This window comes from Esox lucius, chromosome 7, assembly GCF_011004845.1.
Source record: "Esox lucius isolate fEsoLuc1 chromosome 7, fEsoLuc1.pri, whole genome shotgun sequence".
NCBI lineage: Eukaryota > Metazoa > Chordata > Actinopteri > Esociformes > Esocidae > Esox > Esox lucius.
Genome location: NC_047575.1, coordinates 21608376 through 21632587, shown reverse-complemented (window position 1 = coordinate 21632587; position 24212 = coordinate 21608376). Strand labels below are relative to the sequence as shown.

The 24212-nt window shown below is 41.0% G+C and overlaps 4 protein-coding genes and 1 long non-coding RNA gene across 8 annotated transcripts; all 5 read left to right on the top strand.

The window, feature by feature from the left end:
- The first annotated feature begins 160 nt into the window (after nucleotides 1-160).
- On the top strand, nucleotides 161-6849 carry med31 (mediator complex subunit 31). Its single transcript, NM_001304131.1, is given in 4 exon segments — nucleotides 161-332; nucleotides 5197-5271; nucleotides 5362-5458; nucleotides 5581-6849. Coding segments are annotated over 4 exon segments (411 nt in total). The 5' UTR covers nucleotides 161-307; the 3' UTR covers nucleotides 5795-6849.
- Nucleotides 6850-7696: 847 nt separating this feature from the next.
- LOC105023944 (flavin-containing monooxygenase FMO GS-OX4) lies at nucleotides 7697-14060 on the top strand. Of its 2 annotated transcripts, XM_010893497.3 has the most exons (7): nucleotides 7697-7814; nucleotides 8351-8566; nucleotides 8662-8800; nucleotides 8898-9037; nucleotides 12099-12151; nucleotides 12766-13208; nucleotides 13364-14060. In XM_010893497.3, the coding sequence occupies exons 2-7, from the start codon at nucleotides 8358-8360 to the stop codon at nucleotides 13688-13690; spliced, it is 1311 nt and encodes a 436-aa protein (XP_010891799.2). In that variant the 5' UTR covers nucleotides 7697-7814; nucleotides 8351-8357; the 3' UTR covers nucleotides 13691-14060. The 2 variants fall into 2 exon arrangements, with proteins under 2 accessions (XP_010891799.2, XP_019903461.2); XM_020047902.3 differs by lacking the exon at nucleotides 7697-7814 and having other exon boundaries at nucleotides 8399-8514; nucleotides 8627-8800.
- A 168-nt stretch (nucleotides 14061-14228) lies between these two features.
- Nucleotides 14229-19626, top strand: im:7136398 (schwannomin-interacting protein 1). 3 transcript variants are annotated; one of them, XM_010893496.4, is made up of 7 exons: nucleotides 14229-14572; nucleotides 15129-15318; nucleotides 16246-16379; nucleotides 16491-16578; nucleotides 16707-16820; nucleotides 16949-17066; nucleotides 18446-19626. In XM_010893496.4, exons 2-7 carry the CDS (start codon nucleotides 15142-15144, stop codon nucleotides 18538-18540), a joined length of 726 nt encoding a protein of 241 aa, XP_010891798.1. In that variant the 5' UTR covers nucleotides 14229-14572; nucleotides 15129-15141; the 3' UTR covers nucleotides 18541-19626. The 3 variants fall into 3 exon arrangements, with proteins under 3 accessions (XP_010891798.1, XP_010891797.1, XP_034148976.1); XM_010893495.4 differs by having other exon boundaries at nucleotides 14229-14645; XM_034293085.1 differs by lacking the exon at nucleotides 14229-14572 and having other exon boundaries at nucleotides 14664-15318.
- A 239-nt stretch (nucleotides 19627-19865) lies between these two features.
- On the top strand, nucleotides 19866-21229 carry LOC105023954. The gene is made up of 3 exons (XR_004575966.1): nucleotides 19866-20045; nucleotides 20436-20527; nucleotides 21081-21229. It is a non-coding gene; the product is annotated as an uncharacterized LOC105023954 (long non-coding RNA).
- Nucleotide 21230: 1 nt separating this feature from the next.
- LOC117592739 (P2Y purinoceptor 3) lies at nucleotides 21231-23259 on the top strand. The gene has a single exon (XM_034293284.1). It carries the CDS (start codon nucleotides 21263-21265, stop codon nucleotides 22619-22621), a length of 1359 nt encoding a protein of 452 aa, XP_034149175.1. The 5' UTR covers nucleotides 21231-21262; the 3' UTR covers nucleotides 22622-23259.
- The last annotated feature ends 953 nt before the right edge of the window (nucleotides 23260-24212 follow it).

Below are 24212 nucleotides of genomic sequence, written 5' to 3'. Positions count from 1 at the left end.
TGTATTTACGATCATTTTTAAGATTGTTTGCTGTTTCCTCCCAGTCATGTCAAGCGGTCCCTGTTTTGCCTGTTTGTTTTTCACATTTTACCCTACCCAGTAGGTGGCGGCAATACGCCTTACATGTAGTTCACCAACCATCGAAGAAGTGGGTCTGATTAGACTATAGCAATGAAATGAGCAAACGGGTAGCTTATATTGGTTTAACAGTCTATGGTTTAAACCCTTAATAATTTCAGTTGTAAGGCAACCGCTTGTTGTCGTATAGGACAACCTACTACTATCGTACAGTCCTGGATCAACTCTGATGATGGCGGGCGCTATGGAATCAGGTTTGTAAGCCAATAAATATTAACTAGTTACACGTAGCCCTGTCTGCCCTTTAACATTAAGTACAGTCTCGACAAAGTAGTTAAGGTGAAGTTAGTTTTAATACTACTTGGGATACAAAATACCCAGTGAAATATTTGTATTGTGAATCCCCAAAATAATTTTAGTAAACGTATTCCATCTTGCTTTAGCCGGTCTAGCTAGCTAGCTATTAGGTCTTCCGGGGGGTGCATTCGGGTTATGTGTTGGATTTCCGTTGCGAAATGCTTTCGGGCTGTTGCGAAAGCACATCAGGTGTTATCTTTGCTTTATAGTTTACTCGAGTGATGCATTCTAGCCCTAACCCTTTTGACTTAGTCCAATAGATTGTCATCGTTCATCAACAAACACGTTAACATTTTTAAATGAAATCCAAGTAATGATACTCTCTAGTTTTCATGTTGCGTTTTAGTTTGTACTGAACGACCCTTAAACGTTGCTCGTTGTTCATGAACAGTTTTTGAAGCCCAATTAATTTACATTTTCATTAATGAATGAAATCCTTTATGACATCTGTAGTAAATGATGCTACGATCCATTGCCTTAGTAAAATAAATGAGCTGGCCAAAACCTGAAATATTATTAAAGTAAGGATGTGCCAGCGTCCCACTGGATGACTTTGAGTGGCAGACATCTGGGATATACCATTGGTTTAGTCTAGTTTTTCCACATCCGTAGGTTTAAATTATTAGTGATTAACAGGGGTATAAAGATTTTTGTGAGAAAACGGAAGATTCCCAAGTCTGCAACTGGTTCCAATGTCTGTATAATGATACTGATAAAACAATAATGTATCAAACTCACACAGTCCCTGACAATTTGTATATTAATGAATATTGATCCTTCACTTGAGTTCTGTTTCATTGTGGGTTGATAAACAAATAGTGTAAATCTAATGTTACCTCAAAGAGTCTATTGTCTTTGCTTAATAATTTATCTTGGCCTCACTTAATGCTTACAGAGAGTGACCTTTACACAGTTGGAACATTTGCACTTTATTGCAAGAAGTTTGTCTGAAAAATGCTACAAAATGTACAGGAAATAATATAACTGAATCAGAAAGAATTGCATTGTGAGGTAAGATTCTGTAGCTATGAGGTTGATGAGACTGTTTACCATAGTTAAGGTAGGAATGTTGCCAGCCAGCATAGCAAGATAACTTGCAACAAACTACTTAATGACTTGCTAATAAAAATAACACCCATATTTATTTGTTAAAAATTTTATAGTTCTATAGTTATCATTCGGCATAATGTGTGCCAGGAGAATTCCAGAAGTTGGAATTTGGGGGTTACCAACTCACCAAAACTACAAGGTTAAGGAGGTCTCAACACATCAGTGTTTAAGTTGTTGCAACCTTGTTTTATATTTACATTTAGGTCTGGAAGTTGTTGGACGCTGACATGTTGTTTATTTTGGCTGTTTACCTAAATATATTCAATTTATGGTTAAATAATGTATATTATTCATAATTTAACTGACTGCTTACAGTGCAGTCTCTCAGCTATAATTTGAGGGTATTCACATCCAAATTGGAGGAAAGGTTTATGAATTACAGCTCTTTAATTTGTAGCCCTCTCTTTTTTAAGGGACCAAAAGTACTTGGACAGTTGACTCAAAAGCTGTTTCATGGACAGGTGTGGGCTATTCTTTTGTTATTTCATTATCAGTTAAGCAGGTAAAAGGTCTGGAGTTGATTCCAGGTGTGGTATTCGCATTTGGAAGCTGTTGCTGTGAACCCACAACATGCGGTCAAAGGAGCTCTCAATGCAAGAGAAACAGGCCATCCTTAGGCTGCAAAAAAGAAATTCATCAGGGAGATAGCAGGAACATTAGGAGTGGCCAAATCAACAGTTTGGAACATTCTGAGAAAAAAAAGAACGCACTGGTGAGTTCTGCAACGTCTGGACGTCCACAGAAGACAACAGTGGTGGATGATCGTAGGAACCTTTCCATGGTAAAGGAAAACACCTTTACAACATCCAGCCAAGTGAAGAACACTTCATACACTCTTGCATATCATTATCCAAGTCTACCATAAAGAGAAGACTTCACAAGAGCAAATACAGAGGGTTGACCACAAGGTGCAAACTATTTATAAGCCTCAAGAATAGAAAGCCCAGATTAGACTTAGCCAAAAAACATCTAAAAAAGCTAGCCCAGTTATGGAACAGCATTGTTTGAACAAATGATCAATCTGTGTCAGAATGATAGGAAGAAAAAAGTATGCAGAAGAGCTTGGAACGGCTCATGATCCGAAGCATACCACATCATCTGTAAAACACGGTGGAGGCAGTTTGATAGCATGGGCATGCATAGCTTTCAATGGGACTGGGTCACCAATGTTTATTGATGATGTGACAAAAGACAGAAGCAGCTGGATGACTTCTGAAGTGTATGGGGATCTATTATCTGCTCAGATTCAACCAAATTCAGCAAAGTTGATTGGACAACTTTACAGATGGACAATGACCCAAAACATACTGCGAAAGCAACCCAGGAGTTTTTTAAGGCAAAGAAGTAGAATATTCTGCAATGGCCGTGTCAATCACCTAATCTCACCCTGATTGAGCATGCATTTCACTTGCTGAAGAGAACTTAAGGCAGAAAGACCCACGAACAAAGAACAACTGATGACAGCTCCAGGCCTGGCAAAGCATCACAAAGGAGGAAACCCAGTATTTGGTCATGTCCATGCGTTCCAGACTGCAAGCAGTCATTGCCTGCAAAATAGTCTTGACCCGGTATTAAAAATAAACGTTTCATTTTTGATTGTGTTAATTTGTCCAATTACAGTTGAGCCCCTGAAATAAGGGGACTATGTAGGAAAATGGTTGCAATTCCTAAACGTTTCATACAATATTTTTGTTTAACCCTTTGTATTAAAACTGAAAGTCTGCACTTCAATTACATCTTGGTTGTTTCATTTCAAATCCATTGTAGTGGCATAAAGAGACAAAATTATGAAATGTGTGTCGGTGTCCAAATATTTCCGGACCTAACTGTATACACCTATCAGCCATAACATTATGACCACCTGCCTAATTTTGTCAAAGCATGGACTCCACTAGACCTCTGAAGGTGTGATGTGGTATCTGGCACCAATATGTTAGCAGCAGATCCCTTAAGTCCTATAAGTTGTGAGGAGGGGTCTCCATGGATCTGACTTCTTTGTCCAGCACATCCCACAGATGCTCGATTGGATTGAGATCTGAGGAATTTGGAGGCCAAGTCAACACCTTGTACTCGTTGTGTTCCTCAAACTATTCCTGAAACATTTGTGCTTTTTGGCAGGGTGCATTATCCTGCTGAAAAGATTATAATGCCATCAGGGAATACCGTTGCCATGAAAGGGTGCACATGGTCTGCAACAATACTCTGGTAGGGGGTACGTGTCAAAGTCCACATGAATGGCAGGACCCAAGGTTTCCCAGTAGAACGTTGCCCAAAACATCACACTGCCTCTGCTGGCTTGCCTTCTTCCCATAGTGCATACTGGTGCCATATTTTCTTCAGGCAAGCGATGCACACGCACCCGGCCATCCACGTGATGTGAAAGGAAATGTGATTCATCAGACCAGGCCACCTTCTTCCATTGCTCTGTGGTCCAGTTCTGATGCTCACGTGCCCATTGCAGGCACTTTTGGCAGTGGACATGGGTCAGCATGGGCACCCTGATTAGTCTGCATTTACGCAGCCCCATACACCACAAACTGCAATGCACTGTGTTCTCATACCTATCAGTATCAGCATTAACTTTTTCAGCAATTTGAGCTACAGTAGTTCGTCTGTTGGATCAGACCACACTGGCCAGCCGTTGCTCCCCACGTGCATCAGTGGGCCTTGGCCGCCCATGACCCTGTCGCCGGTTCACCACTTTTCCTTCCTTGGACCACTTTTGATTGGTACTGACCACTGCAGACTGAGAACACCCCATAAGGGCTGCATTTATGGAGATGCTCTGACCCAGTCGTCTAGACATCACAATTTGGCCCTTGTCAAAGTTGCTCAGATCCTTATGCCTGCCCATTTTTCCTGTTTCTAACACATCAACGTTGAGGACAGAATGTTCACTTGCTGCCTAATATATCCCACCCACTGACAGGTGCCTTGATAATGAGATTTCATGTTATTCACTTCATCCTGTCAGTGGTCATAATGTTATGGCTGATCTGTGTACGTTTCAAAGGAGAATGTCAGAAAAGTTTGTTAGCATGAAAGTAATGTCTAATTTTAGTTTTGAAGACTTGATGAACCCAAGATAAACTTTTGAACTGTGAGAACATAAGCTGTCGTAGACAGACAACATGAATGTAAATGATACCATAATTACAGTTATTAAACATCTGACATGAGATAAAGAGCAGCATTGGTTTTGTTTGCCTTGAACAAATCCCTAACTCTACAGGTGTTTGTATCTTTCAAAAATGTTAAGGGGAGTGTAATTACAGTGTAATTCATCCAAGGACTGTGGCTTTAATATGTTGTCTGTTTATCCATCTTGGCGCACATTTCATACCTTGCCGTCTAACTGGGTGGGGTCACTCTGACAATGTAGGCCGTATGCCTGATCCTCAGAGGAATCTAACGGTCTGTTCGGTGTGAGATTAGAATGTCCCATTGAGTTGGGACGCCAGGCGACATGTCACCCTTTCCTGTCCACTAGAAGATAAGTCAGAAGAGCACATTTTCCAATAAATGTTGAGATTGTTTTGGCCTGCTGAAAGCACCCCAACTGTCTTGTGTAGTGGAATTTCAAGCTGTCATCTACAAAGTCAGTTCAGCTGTATTGTATTTTAACCAGTTTCTGATTGTCTGACTTCACAGAGGAGCAGGCGAGGAACCGGTTTCAATCAGAGTTGGAGTTCATACAGTGCTTGGCCAATCCCAATTATCTGAACTGTAAGTGTGTTTCACCTATTTTACCATCTGGTCAGGTATCTGTCAGTATAACCTGTGACGATGACTTGCCAATGTTCCTCTGTGTTCCAGTTTTGGCTCAAAGGGGGTACCTACGAGAGAAACCCTTTGTGAACTATCTGAAGTATTTACTGTACTGGAAAGAGCCGGAGTATGCCAAATTCCTCAAGTAAGACTCTGACTGCTTTATCAGGTTGACTTTTGTATATGCGGTTGTCGTTTTTCACTTAACCTATTGTCTCCTTTCAGTATGTTGTATAACAGTATCTGTACAACCCTCCTGTCACGCAGATATCCCCACTGCCTACACATGCTAGAGCTGCTTCAGTACGAACACTTCAGAAAGGAGCTGGTGAACGCACAATGTGCCAAGTTCATTGACGAGCAGCAGCTACTACACTGGCAGCATTACTCCCGCAAACGCACCCGCCTACAGCAGGCCCTGGCCGAGCAGCAGCAGACACAGCAGCAACAGCCACCTCATGGCAACACTGCTGCCAAATGAAAGGGCGTGTTTGTGTGAGGGTCGGGGTCACTTCCAATCCACTTCCAGTCATTCGGGAAGGTGAACCAAATGTTCCACATGAAAAAGCAGGAAAATTCTGCAGTAACTGAGCTTGATATGGAATATACCCTCGACGTATGTGTGAGCGTGTGTGCATGTAGCGAGGAGTCCATATACAGTGGAATATTTCACATTTGTTTTCACAAGTGTGTTTATTTTTAATGGATTTATTTGGTTGCGATGGATCTACACGATATTTCATAATGTCAAGGTTAAATGCAATTTGCTTGATATTCCTACAAAACTGATACATGATACAGACAACATGTTATACATTGTTGAGGAAAACTTTCTGCTGACCGCTTCACACCAGTCAATGGAAGGAATATAACCAGGACAATAACCAACAACACAAGACAACAGTGGAGTTGCTTACCAAAAATATGGCAAATGTTTCTGAGTAGACATGTTTGAGTTGGTTTAGATCTGTTTGACTTGGGTGAATCATATAATCAAAGGATAATAGTGTTTTGTTTTTCATTGATATGACAACTATTTTAGAGTTTTTCCTTTCAGTTTGACATTATAGAATATTTTGTGGAGGTTGTTGTTAGACATCTTTATTTTTTTGTGAATGGCTGAATCCTCCTGTTGACCCAATTGGGCATGACTCGATCAGCCAATGATGTTGGAAGGCAGATCCAGCAGACTACATTAATACAGTGGAACCCCTCAATGTTTTTACCCATGTTACCATGGTGTTTTCTCCACTGGATGCCTTCATATTTCCCTTTATGTGAATCACCAATAACCATTTGTGGTAAAAAACTAAGAATAATTTCTGGGCTTTGGATTCCAGTTCACTCTCCTAGAAATGTGTTTTATATGGGGGTTTGTAAGGTTTTAAGTTTATGACATTGTCGCTACTTTAGACTAATTGGTTAACCCTATTTGCTTCATTTAAAAATTCTAACTAATTATGTATTATGTTTTTGTTGCTTATGTTTCTAATGTGTGTTTAAGAAAACAATGTGTAATAAATAACTTTAATATCTTTTCTTTGTGTTGGCCCGTCAATACAACAATGGTATATTAGTCTGTTAGGCAACGGTGTCCAACCCCACAATCAGTTCTAATATAATACTATGTTAATATGCATTAATGTTTCACATAGAGTTGACATCCACCAGTTCTGTGATGTCGTCATGGAGGAGTGGAATAGGACTCCAGTGGCAACCTGTGAAGCACAATCAGGCCCAATTTAGACATTTTCACTTAGGGGTGTACTCACTTTTGTTGCCAGCGATTTAGACATTAATGGCTGTGTGTTGTTATTTTGAGGGGACAGCAAATTTACACTGTTGTACAAGCTGTACACTCACTACTGTAGCAAAGTGTCATTTCTTCGGTGTTGTCACATGAAAAGATATAGTCAAATATTTACCAAAATATGAGGGGTGTACTTACTATTGTGAGATACTGTACATGGTTTTTAATATAGATACATTTCAGTGAATGAATGAAAACATTTCAGTTCCAGAAATAGACAATGTGGTGGGAACTCCATGCGAAATGATATTTCGTATGATTATAAATAATTTTAAAAGAAAAATGAGTCAGAGCTTTAGTAAAATAGTGTTGTCACAACAGAATATTTAGGTTAACAGCGCTTCATTTGTAGAACAAAAATAAATGTTCTGTCCACGGGAAGACCAAATAATTTGCAGTTGTTTTCTTAACTGAAACGGTCATTACAACCAAATGAAAGTCGAAAAAAACTCACACGTTATTATTTGTATCAAAACAACTTTATATAGTTAATTTCATTTTCTGCAAATGCACAGTTCGGCATGACATGATTCTTTCAAATTTACCAACGTACACACTTCTGGGGTTACGTAATTTTAACGGAAGTCGTTACGTCTGCACCGGCTGTGTCGTTACGATGTAATTTTTGTTTCAGTATCAAAGTTCGCTGCGAAAAAGGACTGCGGGGTGTACCACTGAAAAGATTGTGACAGTAAGAACATGGACTTTTCATTCTAGTATTCTGTTTAAATTGCATGCAAATTATTTTCGTTTCTATTGATATAATGTTATAGTTGATGGCTTCACAGTTACTGTAGGCAATGTGTCATTCTAGTTTTACTTTATTCTGAAACATCCCCTATCCCCTAGATTCCACAATCCAACCGACCAATGTGCATTCTAATTTCTAAACTAATGTCTGAATGTCTGTTTGGCATCAGTGTTAAACTTTAGGCCAATATGGGTGACAGTTTATAACACTTGGCCGCAGGAAACTGTTTTGATCATGGAGCGGTGAGAATAAATAGAACGTGCCCATCATTAACAGGCACCAGAAGAACTTCCACAAACTTGTCAGACTATGCCATGCGTGCTGCACCCCTACTGCCCACAGTTTTTTCAAAATACTTTAAGCGTTTATTGTTCAGTTCTCATGTGACTGTAATGTACTTAACACTCTCCAGGTCTCAGATGTTTTTGTATTCCCGGTTTTGTGATTGGTCTCTCTGTCATGTTCTCTCGGGCCAGGATTACCATGATGCAGCAGCTGAGAGTGGCGGTGGTGGGGGCCGGTGCTGCTGGTCTGTGTGCCGCACGTCACATTCTGGCCCGCCCAGACACCTTTGCCCCACCTGTGGTCTACGAGCTCACAGAACACGTGGGAGGCACCTGGTTCTATGAGGAACGCACTGGTAGCTATGACAACGGACTGCCCATTCATAGCAGCATGTACAGAAACCTCCGGTACAGGAGCACCCTAACCTCACCTCTCATTTTCTTTCTTTCCCTGACAACATGACCCAGGTGCCTCACGCTTTACTCTCACTTTCTCACCGCAGAACCAACCTTCCCAAGGAGGTGATGATGTTCCCTGACTTCCCCTTTGACTCCCAGCTGCCCTCCTTCCTCCCACACGAGGAAGTACAGAGGTACCTAGAGAGATACTGCCAGTGCCACCTCATCACACCCCACATCAGGGTACGGTTTTTATCCCTCCACTCAGGCCAATTGTATTTTAAAGTCATATTATGCTTTTTTTCTCATGTAAACCTGAAGCTTGCCTCCTCATTGTTAGTTCAGCACCGTGGTGGAGGAGGTAAGGCCTATCACTGAGGAGACAGAGAAGGGAGTAATGACGACCTGGGAGGTGACATCGCAAGACAAGTCAGGATCACAGGAAACTCAAACTTTTGATTCTGTTTTCATCTGCAGTGGGTAAGAGATGTGTATCTAACACTTATTATATCTAGTCCCTTCATTACTGTTTGGACAAATTAACTTAGTAAAATACATTTTGGTCTCATATTCCCTGCACAATTACTTCATTGAGCATTTATTATTTATTTTGCTTGTGAGTTGGGTTGTATAGAGGGAACTGAGTGTTGGAGTCATTTTCATTTTGGAGTCATTTTCATTGTTAGTAGAATTTGTGAATGTTTCTGAACGCTTCTACATGTACGTGTAGATCTGATGATTCTTTATAAAAAATAATATTATTTTCAATATTATAATTACAGTAATGTGTGAGAAGGTTACAGAGGCACAATGAATATGCCACCAAGACCAAGCTAACCTCCTAATTTATTGATATTGCTGCAGCAATACAAAAATTAAGAGTCAGTCCATGCCTTCTTAAGATAGTTTCCATCATGCACTCTGATTAAGTGTTTTACAACATAAGAGGTAATCTTATAACGGGAAATCTTATAACGGTACCAATTAAGGCTACGACTGACTCCAGCCCTACTTCTGTGAGCCCCACTTTGAGTTGTGTTAATGTGGATAATCCATCAGAATATAATGTACATACAGGGCTTGGACTGATGCACTTAAATGTACGAAGTATGATGCCTAAAATGGATTTGATAGATATTTGGATTCAGGACACAAATGGGGAGATTCAGGGACTCTCAGAAACCTGGTTAAATTGATTGGTCATTGCCAAAGATGTGGTCATTGCCATAGATGTGGTCATTGCCATAGATGTGGACATTGCCATAGATGTGGACATTGCCATAGATGTGGTCATTGCCATAGATGTGGTCATTGCCATAGATGTGGTCATTGCCATAGATGTGGTCATTGCCATAGAAGGATATTATGTTTTTCGATGTTATAGGATGAAGAAAGGTGGAGTAGACATCTATGCTAAATCGAACCTTATAGTGTCCGAAGCACTAAATGTTTCTGTACCTTATCTTTTTGAGCTGTTAATTATTGATGTATATTTTGCTGTGAGTGGTGGTACAGTTGGTACTGTGTCCAAATACATGGTCCCTTTTATGTCCTCTGAGATGGTTATTATTGGCAATCTGAATCTTGACAGGCCAATGCCACCCTCTGATAAAAGTAAATACATAAACTCTTCAATTTATTTCACAAAGATGATTTTAATGCTTATTATGATTAATGTTAAAAATCCATCCTGCTAAATCCTTAATAATTAATCTAATTTTGACAAACAACCCCCACAAATATATATCAACTAGTGTTTTGCTAATTTTATTAGTGTTCAGTGTCCAATAGTTTGAATTAGAAGTCCTACACAACAATTGCACAACAATAATTAAGAAGATAACATTTTATTTAAATTACAGATTGATTATTTGCAGGATGTATTTTACTCTGAGCTGTTCTCTGTAAAGGAATTCTCAAACCCGGATTTGGCTCTGGAGCACTTCTCATCAGTTTTTATCTATTTAGTCAATAGACCCACCGCTTTGAAATACCATAAAGTGCGACATCGCTCAAATCCATGGTTCTCAAAAGAGCTCTCTGAACTCCTTAGAGAAATCAGGCCTGCGCAAATATTAGACAGATTGACTTGGTATCTGATCAGTAACTTTTCAGGCAACTAAGAAACAGATGTACTGTATCAATCAAAAAAACAACATTAGATTATTAATGCATTTATCCAACATGTTATCTCAGCAGGGTATGTATCTGATAGAAAACATTTTGATTGACCATGTACAGCAGTCACCTGTCGGTCCCTCTGCCCACTACCGCAGTGCATAGTGATAACTCTCCGTCAGTAACCTCTGAATCCTTCAGACATTTTCTGTAGATAATGTGCTGGTGCCCTAAATGGGATTGGTGTTAGGAAGTCCACAGGTGGAGATTCTTTAACCTTTTTTTTTTTTTTTTTTTTTTTTTTTTTTTTTGCAGCTTGCTGCCCTCTTTATTGCAGAATCACTAAAATGTTTTTAACTTGACAATTATCTTACGTATCATACAAAAAGTCTGGAAGACAGGGTCTATACTCCCCTTTTTTAAAGGTAATGAGTGACCCCGCAGATCATAATAATTATCAGCCGATTTCTAACCTCTCTTGCCAAAAATCTAAAATCTGAGAGATGCTGGTTAATGAGCAGCTAAGAATGTTTTTTAACAAAATAAGGATTTTAAATATCCACCAGTCAGGATTCAGACCTGGTCATAGCATTATCTCTGTGGCTTTCTTGGTTTTAAATGATATGATATTCTAGATAAAAGGAATCACTTTGCAGCACATTTCAAAAGTCTTTGACACCGTTGATAACTTGTTGCTCATTCAGAAAGTGTCATCGATGGCTTAGATCAGACTGCTTGTAGCTGGTTTGAAAATTATGTATTTGACAGACCTCAGTGTGTACTCGCATGTCTCCATGCAGATGTCTCCATGCAGATGTCTCCATGCAGATGTCTCCATGCAGATGACATTGTGTTATATGCTATTGCTCTCAGGGTTGACCAGGCTCAATTGGGGCTACGGTTTGCATTCGATGCCCTGCAGAGATCTCTTTATGTTTTGAAGTTGGTGTGGAATTCTGAAAATACAAATGTATGTTCCTTTTTTTAAATCTAAAACGGTGCATGTAAATGTGATTTTAATAACTCTCAATGGTGCTCATATTGAAAAATAAGTACCCTGTAAACAAATACCTTGACATATGGATAGATTAAAGTCTTTCCTTTATCTTTTCCTGTCGTACTCGTGAGACCCACTGCCCACTCACCTGTTCAAAGTTGTTTTTGACCTCACCTGTGTTCCTTCTTTGTCTTGTCGGTCTTTTGCCGTTCAATGTAACGTTGTTTTGTCTTTATGTCGTGGTTTCAGTTTCTGTTCTCAAGTTCTGTTGTGTTTTACTTGTTATTAAATTACTTATACTTAATTCTCCCTGCACCTGTATTCTGCCCCTTTATGCAACGTTACAGTATGGGAGTTGTTTGTGGTGACACATGCCTTTTAAATCAAAATAACTTGACCATTAACCCTTGTCTCCTTCTCCTGAAGGCACTACTCTGACCCCTACATTCCCTCTATTCCTGGGATAGAGCGATTTAAAGGTGGACACCAGTCATTCATCTCTATTCTTCTGTAGTGTGTCTTCATCATACTTTATTTCATGCTCAGAAAAAGTCTGGGTCAGGTTAAAGCATCAGATAAATCTCATGGCTTTCATCTCACGCCATCTTTCTCAAAGTAATGTTTTTACCTGTTTAATCAAGTTTATTCTACTGACAGGGTAAAATAGGGTCTGAAATAAAACATGTTTCGTCTGAATTGATTGCAATAGTCATGGAAATACGATGAAATTGCTAAAGCAGGTAAATATTTTGTAGAAAACACTTCATTTGTCAACATTATCAATACCTAACATTGGGAAAGTTAGTCAAAAATGGCTAGCAGTGTTTGCTAATGTGAACTGTCTACACTATATTTGGTAATAGAAAGAGAGGATGTATGATTGAAGGAAGCATGTGTTGGTTTATTGGAATTACTATTTGTAAGAGAGCGTCTTTGTTATTTAGTGTTCGACTGACGCAACTCTGTGCTCAATAAGGATATTTTAAGAGTGGATTGGCCGTGAAAACGTGAGAGTAGATTTGATGTAAAACTTCTCTTTAATTCCCTCTCTCTGAATGTGTATTTTATCCCACCCCCTTTTCATTTTCTGTAGGCAAAGTGATCCACAGTCACTCATACCGTCACCCAGAGCCTTTCTCAGGTCAGTCCGTGGTGGTGCTGGGTGCAGGGGCCTCAGGATTAGACATTTCACTAGAATTAGGTCGATCCAATGCCCAGGTGACTCTGAGCCATGGTAAGCCCACCCTGCCCTTCCCTCTGCCCTACGGGATCCACCAGGCCACCCCCGTGGTGGAGGTCCAGGAGGATGGGTCTCTGCGGTTCCAGGATGGGGCCATTACCCAGGCCCAGGTCTTGATGCTCTGTACTGGCTATAAATTCAGCTACCCTTTCTTGAAGCCTGCCCAGCTGGGCCTGGAGATCCATGATCACCTGGTAACCCCGCTTTACAAGTTCCTGATGCCTCCAGCGTTCCCATCACTCTTCATCATTGGCATCTGCAAAATGATCTGCCCTTTTCAACAGTTCCACTGCCAGGTGAGGAAGACTCCTTAAAAAAGGTGTTATTTGTTTATGTGGAACAAATTGCCAGTTCACCGCATATCCCTCTTCTACCATCCCTTGTTCATTTCCTCAATACGTATTTTTCCTCTTTCTCTCTCTAACACACTATCTGCCCCTTTTAATCTCAGACCCAGTTTTCCCTGGCAGTGCTGGAGGGCTCTGTCACCCTGCCGTCGCAAGCTGAGATGGAAGAGGAGGCGGTGAAAGAGATGGAGAGAAAGGTGGAGTGGGGAGTGAAGCCGCGAAACATGCTGAAGATGGACAAGGACCAGTGGAGTTACGCCCGGACCTTGGCTCAGATGGGGAAGTTCCCCCCGCTGACCCCAGTCACACAGAGCCTGTACGAGGAAGTGTGGAGGCAGAAACAGGCTCATCCACAGATTTACCGGCACGTGAACTATCGACTCGTTAGTGACACCCAGTGGGAGCAACAGGATCGGCAGGCTGGTGAATAAGAAGAGGGTTGCAATGGTTGAGATAGGAGGAAATAACTGAGAAGTGGTGGACAGTATGATGTATTGCAGGCCTTCTGAAAAGTTATTTGGACATAATATGTGATCAAACGTGAGTGTTTTACTCATCTACAAACCTTATTATAATGTTAATAACACCTTGGTTCACTTGTATGGACAACAGATTCCTTTTGTGTAATTATTTATTGATTAACCTTCTTTTTGAAATATTTATACCAAGAACCTTTTTAATTCAATTTTTTTAATGTTGCAATACACAAATATGCCATGGACACCTACCATTTAATCATTGCCAATTAATATTTTAAGCTATATGTAATTTCACTTTTAGAATAAAAATGATGTGAATTGAAGCAGTAATCTGCTTAACTGTCTGTCATTGATAGCAATCCTCGTGATTTTCTGTCTCCAAGCGGGTTTTCCCGTCTAGATTGATTCGTCATCTCTCCAAATTTTGAAATTGGACACCTAAAAGTGCCTACTTTCTTAACCCTTTGTTATAACCCCCATTTATATTTCTCGTTGGAAATGCAGTACCAAACTTGGACCACATGTATTCTTTTTAATCTTATCTAGAAATCAATAATTTATCGTTACAGGAATCCGAAGCTTCACTTTTTAAACTGGATAGGCACCAGTCGAGGGCCCAAGTGGTGGAACATTGGATGAAGGAAAAACTGTCACATCTTTTCACGTCAGTAGAATGTAGAGGTTAAAAAGCTGTGGGAACGGCTCAGGGGAGGGTGGTGGAGGAAGGAATATCGGAGAAAGGCATGCAGGGTGTTTCCTTAAAGTAAAGGAAGAATTTAATCAGACGTTAATCGATCATTTTTTACTACTCTACACCGCGAGAACAATGAAAAAGTAAGTTAAATATTTATAAAATACAAATACTGTCCGCGATGTGGGGAAAAGTGCACCGTCGGGAATAACATAGGTAAGTCAGAAGTATCCGCTTGCCACCCGCCCCTCTAAAAATATTGTAAACAAGAAATCTCCAACGTTTATTAACATACTGTATACTAGTATAACATGTGTCGTGTGTTTGATCAATCATATTCATAGCAAGCAAACGAAATCGTTATACGGTCCGACAGCAAGTTCGATAACTACTTCAACTTTGTAAAATTAAGACGTTTTGGTAATAGGCTATGGGCTTGTATGCATACTTGTATAGTTCAGCTGATAGAAAAGAAACAATTTACTATTATGAGTTTAGTCTGTTTCCTCCGGAGTAGCTATACTGGTTGATCCAGTTGTTGATTCTAAACTATTGACAGTTTTATAAGATTGTGCAAATAGGTTGGCAGTTGCTATTTGCTAGACTATTACTTTTTATTACCCACCACAATTCACTTACACCAAATGTGAATTAATCAAATCCTCTTCCATGGCGTCCCATTCTCTGCCATCAACCCAGAACTGGGTGAGGGATGGACGGGGAGAAAGAGACAGCGGAGAAGGATGACACAGAGCTGTCCGAAGAAGGGGCTGGACGCAGTCATTTCCACGAGGACGACCAGGACCTACCCATCATGCACTGGGAGGACCTAAGTCTAAGGATTGCAGAGCTGGAGAAACAGGAGGAGGAGAAGAGGGAGAGAGCAAAGGTCAGGGGGGATGATGTGAGGAAGTTGTTTCCCATGGCATAGGTTTTGACAGCTTACTTGCACAACATCAGGACTTTTACAACTAATATAAACACAGTACTGACCTTAGATCAGAACTTAATAGCAACTTTACCCTACTTAATTCTTTGCCATATGTGACTGTCATCTTATGTTATTTGGCTGGAAGCTACAGCTTTCACAATTCTAACATCTGTTAAGATTATACAAATAACACCCTGTGACACCCTGGCATTAAAGCTAGACACGTATTTAAAAATGATGATGAGCACCTTAATTAGATCCACAACCAACCCCCACGTCTCCACCTCCTCCCTCCTACCCCACGTCTCCACCTCCTCCCTCCTACCCCACGTCTCCACCTCCTCCCTCCTACCACACGTCTCCACCTCCTCCCTCCTACCCCACGTCTGCACCTCCTCCCTCCTACCACACGTCTCCACCTCCTACAATACGTCTCCACATCCTCCCTCCTACCCCACGTATCCACCTCCTCCCTCCTACCACACGTCTGCACATCCTCCCTCCTACCACACGTCTCCACCTCCTCCCTCCTACCCCACGTCTGCACATCCTCCCACCTACCACACGTCTCCACCTCCTACCACACGTCTCCACCTCCTCCCTCCTACCACACGTCTCCACCTCCTACCACACGTCTCCACCTCCTCCCTCCTACCACACGTCTCCACCTCCTACCACACGTCTCCACCTCCTCCCTCCTACCACATGTCTCCACATCCTCCCTCCTACCACACGTCTCCACCTCCTACCACACGTCTCCACCTCCTACCACACGTCTCCACCTCCTACCACACGTCTCCACCTCCTCCCTCCTACCACACGTCTCCACCTCCAGCCATGTCATCCCTTGATCCCTGATCCCTCTTATCTGTTCCTCTCTTTCAGAGTACAAGTGGGTCAGAACAGGGGAGTGTGTCAGGAGGCTGGGCAGAGGAGAGGCAGGGTGGGCTGTGGAGGAGGGAAGAATGGGAGGAGCAGGAGGACTACGGAAGATGTAGAGTCACAGTCGTCTCATCTAGGTAACAAAATATCTTCTGAACTAAATTTTGTGTTAACTGAAACCTTTTAATTTCTGTTCCCTCTTGCTGGTGTTCCTGTTGTTATAATCATTTTATTTTCTTATCTTACAGAATCAACAACCACAAGAATTTACAGTTATGTTACATCAACAACAGTGAGAGCGATGATGATGAGGACGAGAGGGGGGCTGGCAAAAAGGTGAACAAGTCCCTCCTGTTTTAGACGGATGTAAAACTCGGACAAAGAAACTGCATATTTTGTAGCACTGTAGATTTAGCCGTAGAGTATCAATGTATCCAAACACATCCCGTGTTGTTTCCTTGTAGGGTTCTATAGAGGCAGGTGGCCGTGGTTACCGTCCCTCTGGACTGAAGCTGGAGGTTAGAGCTGCACTGAGTGCGCTCAGAAACAAGTTGCTTGCAGAACAGAATGAGAAAGAGGTGAGAAAGATGGCGAACATAGATTGAGTGTGGGCTGCAGAGAGATATAAATATCAGTTGAAGACAGAGAGGTCAAGATTGGTATGTGTTATATTTCCTGTTTGTCTATGTGGGTGTTTTTCTCTCAGCATCTCACCTGCAGCAGCGTGATCACTAAAAGGAAACATCTGGAACGCTGTGACTTGGAAGTCTGCACAATACAGCGACTCAACTCCCTCAGAACCTCCCTAAATCACGACATACATGGTCAGTGGTGGTCATTATGTAGTTACTGTGGTCATTATCAGAAAATAAACATGTTGTTGCTTGATAACTATGCAATAGGACAAACAGTGTGTGAATAATTGTTAATATAAACTGGTGGTATCATACAAAAGCATGTTTTACAGTTCAAATATCTTTGGTAAACAGTTTATATTAGCAAGATTATATTTTTGACAACCTTTTGTGACAGGGACCGACAAAGTATTGCCTTCTTCCTCTGCTTGCATTTTTACAACCCAAACAAATGTAATTGTTTTAATATAGTCATAACATGGTCAATCTAGAAATGTCATTCTTTAATTCATGACAAATTAAGAGCTACAATTTTGTGATGATAAAAAATCATGGATTTGTCTTTTAGACTACTCACATTTCTAGAAAACACACCTAAATAACATAAGAAGTAGAGTTTAGGTCTGTGGTTTGCAGTGACTGAAATGCATCACCAAGGGGAATTACTATGTAAAATAAACTATGAAAAATGTGTCTATGTTCATAGATCCCTTTTAGACATAGTTGGACTGTTTATCAAAGCTTGAATCTCTCACTTAGGGAGTCCCAGGTAGAGCTAGCATAAGAGTTACGTCACCGAGTTATGTGGCTCGCTCCTCATTACGCGATATATAGAATTTTGTGAAGTAATTAAAAACTCGATAAAAAACAAACGTCACAGTAAAAATACAAAAGTGGGGAACAGTCAATCGATTGTGATACGTAGCATATATATTTTATGTGAAACGTGCAGATTCACAATTTTTACTTTTCCGACCTTTGCCCTGATGAGGAAATAGCAGCCTGTGTGCTAACTGCATGCGTAATAAGCACATGAACATCCAATGCAGAATAATGTGATGATTTTGAAGGACAACACTCAGAGAACATGTTGCCTCCGTCCTACAGCACGGGCACTGAATCAGCTAAAGTTAGCACACATACTGTAGCCTACAGTTCTACCCACATTAGCTTGACTCCTTTCTCAGAGTGAAGGGATTCACAATTGAATGATTGAAGGGATTTATGAAGGGATTTATTTACCTAGACACATTTTCCGTGTTTTATTGTTTTACCCCTTTATGTATACTGTAGCACAGCTAAGGGCCTGGATTCCTATATTTGTGGAATGCTGACCATGAATCACTAATCCGCAGCGATATGATAAGCTTTAGTTACCAGCATATATTTACCCAGATAATTGATATATACATGGCTGGAATGTGGTTTCAGCCAATCTTCAATCAGGCCTTAAACCGCGTTTGTAATAGTGGCTAGGTGTGTGCATTTGCTTTTTAAATGTATGTGTGTTCAGGCCTTGTTTTTGTGTTTTGCACATAACAAAATTATGCTAAATTCTTTTCTTTTAGACCTGAGCTCAGAGTTGGTGGGTCATCTGTTGGTAAGGGACCAGCTGAGGACCAAACAAGACGCTATGCTCCTAGACGTACAGGATCTGACATAACCTTAACCCATAGGAGCACAGGATGTGACCTCCACTGCCAGGAACTTCTAGAAGTCATTGTGAACAATAGAGGATTTTGTTATCCTTTCCAGGATATGCCTCTTTCAGACTGTGTTGCCCTAGTAGCTTACTCAACATACGATTTTTCATACAGGAAAACATTTCATGAAGGATGAAAACTGATAAGCAACAACTTGGACTGGTATGATGGAATCTAGATCACGCAGATAGGATATGGAGGATATCTTCATCTTGCATTATGCTTGAACATCATTTTCATCAACATCATTAACTGGGAGAGTACTGTATGAGATCCTTTCAACCAACGCATGCACTTAAAAAAAATCATATCAGGAGTGTTTTTTGTGATGTTTGAAAAATCTTGGATATCTGAAGGTTTATCTTATCAAACGTGGAACCTTCACAGGCATCGTTTGATCAAGCCTTCAATGAGTTATATCATTTACCTACGGAAGAGGGATTACAGCTTTTCCACAAGTTTTATTGTGTAAACATTGCAATATCCGTGAGTTACTAATATAAGGGAAAGTGTGAAACAAGCTAAGGAGTTACACTCAGGCTAAAATGAACTATCCTTTAAAATTGGTTGAGAAGCTCCTTTGTTACTAATTTAACATAATTATCATGTTTATTATTACTATAATGCATTATAAAAGGCATTATAAAATGTAGTTGCTGATGTCCACGTATAGTACCATGTATATGAGGTGATTCTTATGAGGAACATTACTCTAAACTACCACCTGCATAGGAAACCACAATGCTGCTATTCCATTAATTATGTGTAGGCACAAGATATTTACCTGAAGATACAGGCCCAGAGTCTTTCTTGTTCAGGTCACATGGTCACTTCTTGTGCCTTAACCAGCCAGTACTATGTCGCACTTTCACATAATCATGTGTGTTGTAGAATGATGCAAAGAATGAACTGTGATAGGAGATTCATAGCCATAAGAAAGGGAAGAGTGCTCTAAAGTACAGAGTATTTCACTTTTTAATCTGAAGTGTGTTTTGTTATTGACTTTTTTCTTAATCCTTTTGTATTCAATAAACTTTGTAAGGTAAATAAACGTTGCATGCTTTCACTATGTCTATCTATGCCGCTGCTAACTACACTACACTATCTCCCAAGTATGTGTTGTAATCTATAGTGTCGTTGTGTGCGTAACAGTGGCTAGCTTCAGTTGACTAGCTCAGCACTAATGATTCAGAGGACATGAATAGAGGGAGGGAGGGAGAGACAAGGATAAAGAAAAACAAAAGAAGGAGAGACAGTTGAGCAACAGAGTCAGGGATGACTGACCTGTGCCAGAGGAGAGAGGAGCAAAGGAATACAATAATCGAGATATGAGCGTGTTAAAGGTGACAGGAATTTACTTTTACTGTGTGTTACTGGGGAGCTCATTAGCTAGCGGATCAAAGGCAGAAGGGGATGAAACAGGCTGGTCAAGTGACAAGGACAATCTATTCCACTAGAAAACCAGGTAAGATATTATATTTATACTTTAATTAACCCTCACACAAAGTATAGTACACACTTTGGTGAATATTTCTTTGTTTGTAACATTATAATGCAAAATAGTGTTAAAAGCACAGAATGTGAAAGATATCAAGAGCCCCACCAAGACTAACATGACAAGGAAAAGAAATGCATATTTTTCTTAATGCTTTAATAAAGAATAGTAAAGGTGTATAAAGCCACCCTTTCTAAACATTGTTGATTTGATCTAATTATTCATATGTTCAATAACAATAACTTAAATTGTTGATAGTTCAATTGTTGCAATAACATTGCAGTTGTAGAGCCTGCAGCTTGTATTGGGTTTCCGTTCTTGATATCTGTCTGAATGAATGGATATCAATTATTTACAAAGCCAGCGAAGGTCATCGAAGGAGGACCCTTTGTGGATTAGGACCAGGACACACTGCTGCGCCGTCCTATGAAACAGACCCCCTGCACCAAGAGGTAATGTCATCCTTTAAATGTTACTTTTTTATTAGAAACAGATGGAATGTGAAGGCTTGAATAACCTACATATCAACCCACTATCTTCTAATTAAACCATTGCCATGATAACAATGATAATGATGTGTAATTAATTCTTCCAAAGTAAAATTTAATAACAATGAACTACATTTTCTAACTAATTTAACAATCACATGTTTTCTCAGAGAAAATAAAACACAGTAACTGCACACTATATTTTGTACAGCACACAAGAACCCCCTGTTGTATGTCCAATATCCAACATGTCCAAAACATTAATTTATGACACTATAGAAAATATATGAACAAAAATTAAATCACTATATAATTGGACAGTAGATCATTGTTAATCTAAAAAATGGGCTTAAGTGTAGTTGTGGTCAAGGTGGAACAGATGTAACATGAATGAAGAGTTTGCGGAAGGCTGTGTTAATTATTGAAAAGCTAATAGACCGAGAATTATCCAAAATCAGCTAAATACATTCCCAGAGTATTTCCACACTTAAGGACTTGTTTTCTCCCACTTACACAGAACATTTTTTCTCCTAAAACGCCTGCAAACCTGAAAAGTATGGATTAGAAGAAGACAGCAAATGACAACAAGAGAGCAAATGACTAGAACACTAGAAAAGGAAATCAATTTGACCCAAGCAAGGCGTAATGAAAAAGGAACATGAGACGCTTCCGAAGAAAGGAAAACAAGCACAGTTAACCATGAGGATAAGCCAAGCATCCAACACCACAGTGAACTCCTCTGCAACAGGGGCCCTCACCCCCTTAACCCAGTCACCCCCTTTCCTTCCATCTCCTTGCAGTATCGACGAGTCCTACAAGTACATCTTCCTCCCACTCTGCTACTCCCTCAATTTCTTCTTCAGCCTGACTCTCAACTCTGTTGTCCTGGTACGCTCCTGCCGTCATAACAGTGGCTGTCGCCACGGCAATGCCCCCCGGCGCTGGACCACCTCTCTGATCTACATGGTAAACCTGGCCACCACAGACCTGATGTACGGCCTGTCCCTGCCCTTTCTCGTGGCCAGCTACGTGCTGAAGGACCGCTGGGTGTTCGGGGACTTCATGTGTCGTCTGGTTCGTTTCCTGTTCTACTTCAACCTCTACTGCTCCATCTTTTTCCTCACCTGCATCTCCATCCATCGCTACCTGGGCATCTGCCACCCCATGAGGACCATCACCATGGAGAGCAAGAGGGCTGTGAGGGGGACCTGCGTCATGGTGTGGGTGGTGGTGTTCTTGCTTACTTGTCCCATCTTCAGGTTTGCCCAGACGGGATATGTGGTGAGAGAGGGTGGTGGAGGAGGGAGAGAAGGACAGTGGGGAAATGGGTCTGAGGATGAGGGAGGCACAGAGCGTGTTGATGGTGGCCCCAATGGGTTTGTGAACTGTTGGGACGATGCTACCGATAAAGAGTTTGCGGACTACGTCCCCTACGGACTCGTCCTGCATTTGCTCGGCTTCTTCGTCCCATTTACCATCATAGCCTGGTGCTACTCGCAGGTAGTCAGAACCATCTTCCGGACCCTCTACTCACCGTCCAGTTTCCAGATGGGGGCAGACAAGAAGGGTGGTGATGGAGGATCAGAGGGGCGTAGGGAGAGGACCTCCATCTCCATATCTAGCTCACAGCACTCCTATTTCATCCGCAGGCGCCGCAAGTCCATCAAAACCATTGTCACGATCACTCTTCTGTTCGCCCTCTGCTTCCTCCCCTTCCACGTGACCAGGACACTGTTCCTGCTCCTCCGGAGAGGTCAGATGGGGGGTTGCAATGCCATGAAGACGATCTCCATCTGTTACAAAGTCACTAGGCCCCTGGCTGCTTGTAACGCCTGGCTGAATGCTCTTCTGTACTTCCTCACTGGAGACAAAAGTGGCCCCTGCTGTGACACGACTAGTCAACATGACCACCCACGCCACCCCACGCTGTGGTCCCTGAGAATCCTGAGGAGAGACAGAGTGGGAGACAAGGAGGTGAAGGGAGAAAAGGCGGAAAAGGAGAGGGAGAGGGAGATACGTCAGGACAAGGACTCAAAGTCTTCTGGGATTGTCTTGTAGGAGATTTGACACTTTTAACAATTACGGCAGCGTTTACGAATACATGGTGTGTGTTTGTGTTTTGTGTGTTTGTCTTTTCTTTTTATTTAGGGCAAGAAGTTGTTTTGCACTTTATTTTATTGGACTGTTTAAACGTGTTGTCAGTCAGTATGTTGACATTAAATGCAGTTGAGTTGAATTAAGCATAATTAATACAGCCCATAGCCGTTGGTATATTGGCCACAAATGTACCAATTGAATAATAACAGTAAAGTGAATGTTTGTCATACCATCATACTCTCCCAGCTTTTAGTCAATCCGCATTTAGGGTTCAATCTGCCTTTATTGGAATTACAGTTATATTGAAGATGTTTGTACCTAAACCAACATAGCTCACAAGCTTAGTTTCTAAGGGGAAGCTAGTGAAGCTGAGAGTGAGGAACCTAGGAAAGAAGGTAGGCGGAGCCAAGCACAAGCTAGAAAGATCCTATTGGGCTGTTTTAAAAAAACGCCTTCTGTGAAGTGCGTGTGTAATAATTCAATTTTAACCTTCTTCTAAACAATGCAATCTTTTGAAACTTTGGCAAAGGGTGAAGTCTAAAAACATATTCTTCTTTTTAGAACAGAAAATGTCATTAAGGTCAGATGTTTTATTTGATTGGAAAATAAAGTATCAGCCATGTTCTATCTTGCTTCATAAACGTCCCCTGCCCAGCCACTGGGCTTCCTCTCCCCAACAACAACCAACAACCTCAGAGCGCACATTTAATACATTCTAAATGCACATCAAATGAGGACAAACTTGCTTGCCGGGTGTCATTCATATGAATTGAGACTAACCACAATGGAGTGAAATCGCAAGTTTGCAAAACAGGAAGTTACCATCTCCTTTGTCAACAAGCATGCCTGTTTAATAGCCTTCTGAAACAATATATTTCTCCTTTCTTGAATGAAAAGGTCATATGTTTTATGCATCTCTAAAGATAAATGAAATGTTAGACAAGGCATCATACCCAATGTCCACCAGATGCCAAAAACTCAGCTGTAAGAACCACAAACAATGTGGCCAAGAGTTTTGGTAAAAAACACAAATGGCAAAACATACAGACACATTTGGATTGTCAGTCTGCTGTTCTGCTCTATGAAAACAAGTCCCATTGCTATGCCAGAGAGTTTTAAATCTCCTCATATATCCATCCCTGCTAAAGTACAGAAAATCTGCATTTATTCCTTATCACTGTAAACTCCCTAGCACGGCCACAACTTAGGGAGATACTTAGATTAGGGGAAAGACTCTAACGGGTGGTCCTTCCTCTTGTGGCTATGCCTGGTAAAGATTATAAGACTACATGACCTTTTGGGCCATATAAAAGCTTTTCAGATTATCAGCAGATCAGTAAATGCAGGTGGGAAGATTGTTTTGGCAGAATCCAGATCAACTGCACAACCAGGTGGACCAGATTAGCAAGGACAGGGACAACCAGGTGGACAAGGACAGGGACAACCAGGTGGACAAGGACAGGGACAACCAGGTGGGAAAGGATAGGGACGACCAGGTGGGCAGTGTGCAGAGACAGCAAATCATCAGGCAACAACTAGACTGGAAAAACTA